The sequence below is a fragment of the Pogona vitticeps genome, chromosome 6 (genome assembly GCF_051106095.1).
Source record: "Pogona vitticeps strain Pit_001003342236 chromosome 6, PviZW2.1, whole genome shotgun sequence".
In the NCBI taxonomy this organism is placed as follows: Eukaryota; Metazoa; Chordata; class Lepidosauria; order Squamata; family Agamidae; genus Pogona; species Pogona vitticeps.
Window position 1 is genome coordinate 19,939,711 of NC_135788.1, and position 12,747 is coordinate 19,952,457.

A 12,747-nucleotide genomic window follows, 5' to 3' on the forward strand; every position below is an offset into this window, starting at 1 on the left:
CAAGATTTAACTGCCCTCTAAAACCATTCTATTTTAATAAACAGATATATTGTGCTTATTTCAGAATTTGTACTGAAAGGTCTTGATCTCTTTTAGAAGCATTAGACAAGGGAGAGGAAAAGTATGCAAACTATTGTTCAGCACTGCATTCAAACACAGTCAGAAACAAACATTTCAGGTTTGACTCTATCATCAATACTGCTAACAACATTGACAACATGGTATCAGACATTAAAAGAATTCCAAAAATCCACACCAATTGTAATCAATCAATCAATTATATATTAATTTCTTTCAGAATGAAAGCTCTCTGTTTGCTAACACTGTAAAAAAATTCTCTTACGTCTTCTTCCTTGGAAAATAATTCCTCTAAAGCATTACATTTTCTGCTGAAATCTTCATTATATTCACATACAAATTTAATCAAACAGTTCACAGTACTGTATAATCTTATGCATACCATGAGCAAATCCAGAGTTCAACTGAATCACAGCCATAACTGATTAAAACTTAAAATTTAAGCTACCATACCTTTCTTTTAAAAATCATACTACTCATAGTTCTAAGATCAGTAGCAGTAGTAGTGAATTCAAATAAAACAGATCATTTTTAAAACTCAGTTAAGAAACCGTGCCAGCTGTTTTGTTCATTCCTTCCATTCTCATCGTCCCCTCCCTACATTCTACCTAGGAGTGATTTCCAACACCTTAACTCTAGCTTGAGAAATTTATTTAATATAAATTAAACAGAATCTTCTCATCTTACTAGTTTTATTTTATTCAAGCGGAAATTAGCTCAAGTATTAATGTACTGCAGAGTTCATTATTTATGCTGTAAATTGCCACTAATAATCTTTAAATAAATGCAGAACACCAACATTACAATTCTATACAACATACCATGAAGTCCTCCTGAACAAAGTAAGACTTAATTTTAATTAAACCTGTAGAGAATTGTACCGCTATACTATTTACTACTATTTATAATTCTAATTTCAAAAACTTAATACTAAAGAAAAGTTGCATTTCCCTCTTCACCACCAATGTGACTACTTAGGCAGATAATACTTTGCCGGGCAGAATCAACTGGTGGACTTCTGTTGGCAGAACAGCAGAAATCAATAGAACCAGAATTCTCATTCCCCACTGCAACCTCTAGAACACCCCAAAACTGGCCCTAGAAGGCTGTGGAAACCTACAATTTTTGTTTGGATGGATGCAAAAGTCCATTCAGACTTTTGGCAAAATACTGGATTTAGCCCCAAGTATTAAAGATTGGAAAAGTTACAGTAAAGGAATAGAATTACAGAATTGGAACTACCTAGGTTATCTATTCCATGCTGCAGTAGGAAAGAAAACCCATAAAAATGATTTATTCTGCAAATATATATATGCAAAAGCAAAAAAAGCAAAGCATGCTGCTTATATACCGCCCCATAGCGCTTTAAGCACTCTCTGGGCGGTTTGCAAGTTAATTATGCAGGCTACACATTCCCCCACCGCCACCCTATGAGCTGGGTACTCATTTTACCGACCTCGAAAGGATAGAAGTCTGAGTCAACCTTGAGCCGGCTATCTGGGATTGAACCCCAGGTCATGAGCACAGTTTTAGGCTGCAGTACAGAGGTTTAACCACTTTGCCATAAGGCTCTTAGGATATGATATAGCTATATTATATTACTATATTGCATCACTTAATTCCTTTAAAGGTAATTAAATACTCTCACTGGATGCATATATTTGACTCCCATCTGAATTTACTACTTGGCCATCTCTGCAAAAATATAAATGTAAATATAAATATAAATGACAGGATAGACTCCACTGATCTAGCTCACATGAAATGTCAAATCACATTTTAATACTACAGTAACAAGCCATATGCCCAAGTGGTGTACTTCAACTGAGTCACTTCCTCATTTGATCAAACCATAATATGCCTTTAACATAAAAAATTACAAACCAAGATTGAAGTGTAGAGCTCAAAGAAGGGAGGAAGAAAAACACATGAACTGATAGTTGATTCCTGTAAATCATCATTTAGTGTTACAAGTGAACTCAACACACATGTCCTTGCGCAGGATAAAAGCATCACAAGTCACCTATCAATATTGACTTGTTTCAAACAGTTAACATATAAATAATACTAAAACTTGATATCAAACATGGTGCTCAAGAATTTGAACTCCATCAAAACCGATTTCATAAGCATTATAGTTCAATGCAATATACCAGCTCAACATAATTTACAACTGTCTGTAAGACTAAAAAGCAGAGCTTGAAAAATACACTCATCCACTCGTCTGTAACAAGTGAAAAATGCTGCTTGACGAGCCACAGCTCCCTCTCTGCCTGCCTCCTTCCCCTCCACCTGTCTCTCTCTGATCCTGCAGTCCTCCCCTCCACCCTCCCATTGCAAAAGGCAAAGTGCCCTCTTCTCGTGAGAAGAGAGTTCAAGTGGCACACAGAGATATATCTCTGCAGGAGATTGTAGAGTAGTTCTATGATGGAGAATATGGAGATTCCTTGCTCCCAATTTCAACTAAACAAGGAGGGAACCATGGCTCCTTAAGAGGCCGGGCACTTTTGCTTTCAGTTTTATTTTTGCTGCAGACATTCAAAAGAAAGGCATTCAAAATACAAGCTACATGACCCAACAGGCACGCAGGTAATAAAGCAACCCAAGTCTGAAGGTATAAATCAGTGATTCCCAATCCCAATAAATTGCAAGGCCATAGTCTGGTCATGCTAAATGGTGAAATGTTTGACTGACCGGTGAGACATCCTAAAATTTTTCAAGCACTGCTTAATAATTTCAGCAATTAATACTTGAAGTTGTTAGGGAGCTCTGAAAATTGCTTTAGAACTTAAAAGAAAATGCTGATTTAGACTTCTAATAACATTTTGAACTTATAACATGACAATTTTCATATGGCTAAGAACATAACACAGGTACAGTGGTGCCTCGCTTTATGATTCCCCTGCACTACGACGAAACCACATTACGACGACATTTTTGCGATCGCTTTTGCGATTGCAAAATGATGGTCTGAATGGGGTTTTTTCACTTTGCGATGATCGGTTCCCTGCTTTGGGAATCGATTCTTCGCAAAACGACGATTTTCCTCCAGCTGATCGGCGGTTTCGAAATGGCCACCAGGTAAATAAAATGGCTCCCCGCTGTTTTCTGGGACGGATTCCTCGCAAGACAGCCACCTCCACCCTATGGAGGATCTTCACTGGACGGTGAGTTTCCAGCCCACTGGAATGCACTGAAGGGGTTTCAATGAGTTTCAATGGGCTTTTTATTTCCGCATTACGTTTTTGTTCTACAGCGATTTCACTGGAACGAATTAACGTCGTAATGGGAGGCACCACTGTAAATGTATATGTAAAGGAGATTTTCCAAACACCATAAGGCAGAAGTCAAAATTATATCACCATATTTTTCTGTATATAAGATGCCTTCATGTATAAGATGCCCGCCCCCCACTTTTCTAACCCAAAATTTCTTTCTTCGCAAGAAAGTGGAGGGGGAAAGGAGGAATCATCAAAGCGCTTTGATTCCTGCTTTCCCCTTCCACTTTTTACAAACAAAGTGGAGGAGGAAAGCAGGAATCAAAGCGCTTTGATAGTTCCCCCCTCCGTACTTCCGTGTATAAGACGAACCTCAATTTTTAATCTAAATATTTTAGACGAAGTATCATCTTATACACAAAAATATACAGTAAGTGTTTCATTCTATGTACTACACAAGTCTTAACTAAAATTAAAATACATTATAGTTGTAAAGTAACTAAATTATCACTTTTCCTAGTCTAATTTTTTTGAAAACTGTAGTCAGTCATGGAAAAATGTAGAAGATAAGTAAACCCAGCTATGTTTGATTTCAAAAAGCAAGTACACTGGTGCCTCGCATTGCGATGTTAATTCGTTCCGCAAAAATCGCTACAGAACGAAAACGTCGCTATGCGATATTAAAAAGCCCATAGAAACGCATTAAAATGGGATTAATGCATTCCTATGGGCTTAAAACTCACAGTTCAGCAAAGATCCTCCATAGCGCTGCCATTTTCGCTGCCTCTTAAGTGAGGAATCCGTCCCTAAACACTGCAGGGGCGGCCATTTTGTTTACCCGGTGGCCATTTTGAAACCGCCGATCAGCTGTTTCAAAATCATCGCTTTGCGATGCTCAGTTCCTGAAGCAGGGAACAGAGCGTCGCGAAGGGAGATTCCCCCATAGGGAACATCGCAAAGCAATTGCTTTTGCGATCGCAAAAAATGCATCACAAAGCGATTTCATCGCTAAACGGAGCGATCGCTATGCGAGGCACCACTGTATGCACACGCAGATCACACAACCATTACTTATATTATTAAACCTCAGATGATATTCCATTATAACTGCTAGGATGAGAAATGCAAAGGAAAAGTTAGTCACCTGTAACTGGTTCTTTGAGTGGTTATCTATGAATTCACACAATTACGTTTTGCATCTTTGAACACACTCTACATGGAACTTTCCAGAGCTTTAGCCTCAAGACTTCTTTCCATTGGGCTTTCTGCATGTGCTCCATCCACTGAACTCAGTTCCACTATATTGATTGCAAAATTTTTGAATTGTATTTGGCAGGACAAAAGTGGATAGGCTGTGTGAATACACAGATGACCACTTGAAGAACCACAGCTACAGGTGAGTAACCTGTGCTACTTCATTGTGGCCTCTATGATTCACACAGTTGGGTGACTAGTAAACTCAGTTACTAGAGGTGGGTTGTCAAACCAGAACTGAAGACTTGACTGCTATATCAAATAAAGCTTCTCTCTGAGTCCTCAAATCAAGTCTACAATTTACAAATGTGAGAGTCTACATTGTTGCTCTGCAAACATTCTGAATATCAACCCCTCTCATGAAGGCTGGGACGTGGTGGCGCTGCGGGCTAAACCGCAGAAGCCTGTGCTGCAGGGTCAGAAGACCAAGCAGTCATAAGATCGAATCCACGTGACGGTGTGAGCTCCCGATGCTTGTCCCAGCTCCCGCCAACCTAGCGGTTCGAAAGCATGCAAAGGCAAGTAGAGCAATAGGGACCATCTCAGTGGGAAGGTAACGGCGTTCCGTGTCTAAGTCGCACTGGCCATGTGACCACGGAAGACTGTCTTCGGACAAACGCTGGCTCTATGGCTTGGAAACGGGGATGAGCACCGCCCCCTAGAGTCGAACACGACTGGACAAAAAAAATTGTCAAGGGGAACCTTTACCTTTTTCATGAAGGCGGCTCAAGAAGCCACCCATCTAATTGAATTACCTTTGATATTTCATGGTAATTTTAATTTAGCGATGTAATAGGCAAGTTTTATCATACTTACCATCCATCTGGAGAAATGCTGGGAAGATACTGAAAAGCATTTTTAGATCCTTGATAACGTACAAAGAGTTACACATTTTTTGGAACTCCTTTGTTTTTGTTATGTATAAAGTTAGAGTTCTCTTTATGTTTAAAGTATGCAATGCCTTTTCTAAGTCATTTTGTGGTGACACATAAAAAGATGCTAATATGAGTGGCTGCCACATGAATTGATGACAACAGCAGAGGAAGGATATGTCAGTATATAATCACACTTTATCTTTAAACTGAATGTACGGAGGATCACATCTCAATGAACAAATTTCACTTCCAAGTTTGGCTAACATTGGGTTTACCCAAGCCAGCTGCTAAAGGGCACTTTCTTGGGGGGACCCACTTTGTGGATGTATAACTTGGATGTCCAAAACCCAAATTTCACCAGTCTTTTGAAGACCTGTAGAGATGCACGAGGGGAAGCGTCTCCGTGATTGTGGTGTCTCCAGGTGCTGGGGGATGGGCATTTTATAGTGTTTTAAATGCAAAAATGAATTGAAAAAAATGTTATTTGTGATTTGTCAGCCATGTACACTTTCAGGGTAGAATGCAACAAGCCACGATGGAACAAGTGAAGCAGGAAGCAAAGGACTGCGTCAAGGGACGTCGGGCTGGTAGGTAAGCGAAGGGAAGAAGCAAACTTACAGAAAGCATTCCATTTGTAAAAAATATGTTAAAGTAATGGAGTGCTTACGCACATGACTGAGAACCTCGGCTATTGAGGGGGAAGCCTCCACGCCATCAGATGGAGGGAGTCCAAATCCAGATGAAAGACCTTGCCATGATATTGAGACAACAGATGGGGATCTGAGACAAGTGGATGTATTCTGTCGCTTTCTTGCAGAGAGCGGAAAACCAAGGCTGGCGAGGCCACCAAGGGGCAACCAGGACGACATCTGCATTGTCCTGCTGGATCTTGCCTACCGTCTTCTACACCAAGAGAATTGGAGGGAACATGTAGAAGAGATCCTTTGACTAACTGGGAACAATGACCTATCCCTGCCTGGGAGCAATAAATGCTGCATTTCCTGTTGATCTGTGATGCAAAGACGTCCACCTGGGGGATGTCCCAACAATGACACAGGTAATGGAATACCGTGTTGACCAGTGCCCATTTGTGAGAAGCAGTTTGGAATCTGCTCAAGTAATCAGCTAGATCATTCCCCTCAGTGGCCACATGGACCGCCACAGGGTAGATGTGTCGAGTGTAACACCACTCCCAGAGATCAACAGTGAGGTAGAGCAGGGGAAGCAAATAGGTACCCCGCTCCCCCGCCTGTTGATGTAGAACACTGCTGTCATGTTGTCCAATGCAATTTGAACAACTTGTCCCATCGAAAGCTTTTCGAATGCCTGGAAGACCTTGATTATTGCTAGGAGTTCGAGGTGGTTGATATGGAGAGTCGCCTTGTCCGAGGACCAGAGGCCGTTGATAGTTAGCACACCCGGGTGTGCACCCCAACCGGATGAACTGGCAACTGTGGTTAATTGGATAGATGGGGATAGGGGGCCGAATGCCCTTCCTACCAACAGATTGGATAGGCGATTGCACCACGAGAGTTGGGCGGCCAGCTCCATTGTCACCTGCAGAAGCCTGGTTGGAGGATACAGCAGCATGCCTGGCCTAAAGGGACTTCATTTTAAAACATCCATGTTGGACAGTGGCCACTGTTGAAGCCATCAGGCCCAAAAGACACTGAACATGGAGGGCTGAGACCAAAGCGCCCAGGTGGACGGAGGCAAGCATGAGTTGAATTTTCAGAATCCTGTCCTGGGGCAGGTAAGCTCAACCTGTACGAGCATCTAGGATTCCTCCAATGTAAGAGATTCGTTGAGTAGGCTTTAGTGTGGACTTTTCCATATTGAGTCGAAGGCCCAGGGCCTCCAAGAGAGACAAAGTCAAGGCGATGTCCTGCTCAAGCTGGGCAAAAGACAGAGGGATCAGCAGCCAGTCATCTAGATACAGGAATACCGTGACACCCTGGAGATGAAGGTGCACTGTCATCGGGGCTAGGCACTTGGTGAATACCCAAGGGGCTGTGGACAACCCAAAGGGGAGGGTTTTCAGTTCGTAGGCCACTCCTTTTACTGAAAATCTGAGAAACGTGCAGTGGTCGGAACGGATGCTGACATGAAAATAGGCATCCTTCAGATCTATGACTGTAAACCAGTCACTGTGTTGAAGCATCTGGATAGTAGAGTCCAATGAGACTATGCAAAAACGCTGGGGAGTGATGTACGAGTTCAAGTGGTGGAGATCAAGGATGGGACGAAGACCTCCGTCCTTCTTTGTAATAGAGAAACAGCAGGAATAAAACCTGTGCGCCACTAAGTCATCTTAGGTTAAAAAAAGAAAATTCTCCCCCTAGTGGTAGAGGACAGATTAACCGGTTTTGCATTAATTCCTATGGGAACTAATGCTTCAACTTACAAACCGTGCCTCTACATAAGAACAAAAAACAGCTGGAACAGAATAATCGGGTTTCAATGCATTCCTATGGGAAATGCTGATTCGACTTACGAACGTTTCGACTTAAGAACACCATTCCAGAACAGATTAAGTTCGTAAGTCGAGGCACCACTGTTCTTCTTTGCACTATGCTACCTCCTTCTAGTCTCAGGGAGCCACTGCTCCAGTGACTGACTAAGCTAAGTTCTGTGGCAGTGTAAGTATTCAACGCTAAAAAAACTGCCAACAAGAGCTGTCCACCACCAAGCTAAGCACACAGTTGTTCTGTCTTTTACTTCTATTTTGACACTATTGCCTTCAGTGAAAACAATACAAAATGTCATACATTCAACTATCAGGGATGGTAAGAGCATGGTAATCAAAACTATAACTTCTTAGTCTCTTGTATTCAAGGGAAGCAGTAGTTAGTCATTTCCCCCATGTGATTTCTTCCTACTCCAAAAGCAAGACTGTCAAGAGTCATTCTCCACAATTACTCTCTGAGACCAGGGGTGGAAAAGAGCAGGAATATTAGCAGGAAGCAAGTAAGAAAGGAGGCTAAATAGGGCCCTCTATAATTGCTGTATATACCACCATGTGACATCAACTAGAACATCACTGAAGCAAATGAAATTAGAGTACACAAAGAATACAAATTCACATTAAGCACATCTACAAGATCTCAATTATTATTAGACTCAGTTAGAATGGCTCCTGGTTCCATATTCTTAATGCATGATTTAGAGATTATTCTGAATAATATGTTTGAGGGAGTCACACTTTTAACATATCTTTATTCTGAATACAATTCTTAGGAGCACATTAAGTAACCCTGAGGATACAATATATAGACTGTTTTGCAATCCTACACGCTAAGTCTCATAGGAGAGGCTATATGCAGTAGTTGTTTCACTACTCTTCAAAAAATTCCTCAGTACTCAAAATGCCATCTGACAAGAACTTGTTACAAATTTCTAACCTACTATGGATTAATGGTAATTAATAGGATGAAAAACATCTGCAGTTCTGTTTGGTTTAGAGAGACACATGCAAGGGTTTTGTTATTAAGGTTTCAAGAAATAACTAGTAACAAGATTATGTGATTTCCATTTACAGCATATGTACAACATACTTGTATTCGAGCGGGGGGAAGAGTATGTCTTTCCACTACATGCAGGCTTTCTCCTTGATCATTCTCTGCGCACAGCTAACAAACAGTGTTACCTGATGGCTACGGGGGGGGGGGGGGGCAAAAAGTGTCAATCAGGCAAGCAAATATACCATATTATTGCCTTTTCCTCTCCAAGATTTTGTAAGATCTCTTTCACATTACAGAATCACTTCCAAGCCTGACTATAAATCCAGAACATTTTGAAAGCTATCTTAAAATGCCAAAATGGCATTCAAAAGTCATACTGCTCTACCCAAGTATTTCAACACCTTGCAACCTCGTAAGAGCTCATTCAGTCCAAAAAAAAAAATGGTCTATGTCCATAGGATGCCACAATGATCTGCTGTTTCAAATGTTTTTAGCACCTTACTTTACACTGCAGGACACTGTGGCTCTGAAAGAGACATCTCCAATGTCCATAGGTTAATGTAGGTATCTAGAGCTTTGAAAGAAATTTCCAAGCATGTATTTTTATTGGGAAATATTATATTTAGTAATCTTTGTCATCTCCAGATTGCTACAATTCACAAGTCAAAATCCTATTACTGTTTATGTATGGTCTGTGTAACTTGTCACAGCAACTGACAAGGTGCCAGGGCATTCTCAATCATATACCTCAGCATATGCCTTATTGCACAACCAAGGTGCACTGTGGCACCACATCAATTACCTACAATTAGCTGTGGCAAGTTACACAACTGGCTATTAACTAAGGGATTCCAAATAATGATAAACAGTCAGATAATAATGTACTTTTCTAACTGTAGTTAGTAAGAAACTATTTAAAACCTACCCAAGCAGACAAACATACTACAGCAATATTCAAGACAATCAGGACCAAGAATAAAATGTAGGCTAAACATCTGTCCTGATGTTTCAACCAGACCCTTTCCAGAATAACTATTCCACTTCCTCTCTACCTCTGGTTTGTTATACCAATTCCATAAAATGCACCAAATGCTCTGGGGGCACTCAGCATTTTCAGCTCTCACTAGATTTTATGGAGTCCCACAACCACTACAGAGAGTTTTCTACTACAATGTTAACTGTACTTCTAAAACCCAGGCATTCCCCCATAAACATATTTTAACGCCACCCTTTTATGCACTGATGGTATCATTTTGACCATACAAGGATGAACACCTATAGAATAAATAATGTTATTAACAGTCCAGAAATGCCACTGATTATCACAAACTGTTTCAGTGGTGATCTGCCTAAAGCCATTCATAGTTAAAATTTTCTCAAAAGCTTCCAGTGACAAATGCACAAGTTTATCTTAACATTGTCATTGGTCACAAAAAAACTAGGAGAAAATTAACAATAAGTCCAAAACATTGTTTAAGATAAACATGTACTCATACAATGGCATAAACTTCTTAGAATCAGTAATCTCTTGTCTAGTCCAGTTTTCAAGACTGCAAGGTCAACATGTATCTAGTGTGCCTCTTTCTGCACTTCTGGCATTATTATTATTAATATCTAGGATCCAAAGAGCCCCCTTCCAATGGTCTACAGCAGTAGTTTCCAACCTTGGCTTCCCATATGTCCTTGGACTAAACCTCTCAGAAACCTTCACCACTAGCCAGGATTCCTGGGAGCTGCAATCCAAGAACACCCAGGGAACCAAGGCTGGAAGCTCTGGTCCAGGTTATTTCTGCACCTGTACAAAGAAGATGTAGATTCTCCAGATATAACAAAGGCAGCACTAGAAAGTTTTTCTCACTCTAAGTACTGTTTCCATGATTGACTGCATTCCAACTGACTTCTGGAAGCATAATCTGAGGACACTTTACTCCTGTTCTCCATCCCTATAGGGGGATGGGAGAAGAGGGAGAAGGAATTAAGATTGTTGTTGTGTATAGAACAACAATGATTGGGAATGTTTTGCCCTTCTTTTCCTTTTCTTTTTGCATAACTACACCACCTGGAATTCCAGCCAGGAACCCCATGTTGTCCAGTGGCATGTCCATGCCCGTAGGCAACAACTGGTCCACTAAGAGCCAGGAACACATGTGTTATTTGGTCTCTGCAGAACCAAAGAGGCAACAGCATACACACCTCCACCCAAAGCAGCACCTCATCACTGCACCACCAAAGAATGCTTCTTCCTTTTCAGTAGGAAGAGGGGCTTTCAGTTTCTGATCATATAATTTTGAAACTACTCCATTTAATTGATACTCTTTCAACCAGTTAACTAATTGGTACTATGAAATTTATTTTTAGAAATGGGAATGTTCCTGCAATAAATTTTGTTAGTGAAAAACTTTCCATTATAGAAATCCTTCTGCCCCACATCACTGAAAATAAGTTGACCTGGAGAAGCTTTAATATGTATTATCACAATCAATGTGTCCAAGTTTGAAAAGCCAGTCCCCAGCTCCAAGAAATAAACAGGTCACAAAACAAAATACCACTGCACATGGTTCTGAATATCCAAAGTCTCTTCTTTTTTTCTCTTATGGACGTCTGAATTATTTTATGCAGATGAGATCTGCTGTTTTATACAAAGGGAAAAAAATAATTTAAGCAATTGTTGATTTAGTATTGTGAGCCAAAAATTTGCAAGTATTCACTTACCAACACTGAATCAACCTTCTTCCCTAAACTATCTAAAATCAAAGTATAAGAAGAGTAAGTCAACAGGAAAGCAATTAGTGTTTAGTGATTGATTTTTTTCTACACTTTACTGAAAGGTTACACATTTCCATATGAATGACAATATTACAGTACGGAAAGATTGCTGGAACCACCACAAAATAGAACATGGCAACCTCTGACTAGCTTTTCTTCAACAGAGAAGTAAATATGTACATGAAAATTTCAATAAGGAGTAACATATGACACCAACCAATAGGCTTAGAAACTACTCTGCTACTCATAATGGTGAATGAAAAACAAAACTATTTTTAGACAATTAGAATTAAATGAATTGCATGCAAGAAACTTGCTCTAATCCTCATCTTCTTGAAGACTAGCACAAGGAGAAAACTGATAGAATGAAATGTAAAAGAACAAAAAGAGAGGCCCACTAGGTTCTCGTTTCTAGCGTAACATGCACAGTATTAACAAAACTGCTATCCACATTGCGGAAATGAAACATCTTCATACATTTAATGATTACTGATGAAACATCAAGAAGATGCTAGGTGATAAAGCAGATGTGTTATATAACAGATCCACTTACTTTTTTCTCTTTCTCATGGTGCTTATCCTGAGAGTGAGAGGAAGAATCACTTAAACTTTGATCATATGACCTATTAGATCCCCGTTTGCTCTTTTTCTAAAAAGACAAAATATATATTCACGTAATGAATATAAATGAAAGCCGTCTAAACTAACTCTGACAACTGGCTCATCAATCAAAGTTATAAACTGACTCAACAGCTTACCTAAACAGAATTGGTTCTCGGAATATAGAATACTGTGTTCTATAGTGCCGCTGTTTGCATAGATAGCTTCAACTGAATCAGTGCTCTTTATATAAGGATTGAAACAAAGCATAGCTGAATTATGTCAGATCCCAACATCCTCCAGCAACACAAAGTCAGATCTCGGGGATAGTAGCTTTAAGTAATTTCCAGCATCTCTAGCATGGGAAGAGCTTGGATCTAACACAACTTCAGCACATCTAGCTTTAGTTCATGTGGGTTTCTGCCTTATTGATTAGTAATGATTGTACTCTAAATGTGCATTCTGTTTTCTTTTCTCATTCACTGTACAGTATTT

The 12,747-nt window shown here is 40.0% G+C and overlaps 1 protein-coding gene across 7 annotated transcripts in view; it reads right to left on the reverse strand.

Moving 5' to 3' along the window:
• MLLT10 (MLLT10 histone lysine methyltransferase DOT1L cofactor) overlaps window positions 1-12,747 on the reverse strand; it is a 144,363-nt gene that overhangs the window by 71,791 nt on the left and 59,825 nt on the right. For 5 of the 7 annotated variants that reach the window (XM_073003068.2, XM_020801758.3, XM_020801788.3 and 2 more), the window contains one exon: window positions 12,206-12,301. The exons of the other annotated variants lie outside the window; for them this stretch is intronic. In XM_073003068.2, coding sequence (XP_072859169.1) covers window positions 12,206-12,301 — 96 coding nt within the window. The remainder of the gene's footprint in view (window positions 1-12,205; window positions 12,302-12,747) is intronic. 7 annotated transcript variants of the gene reach the window in all.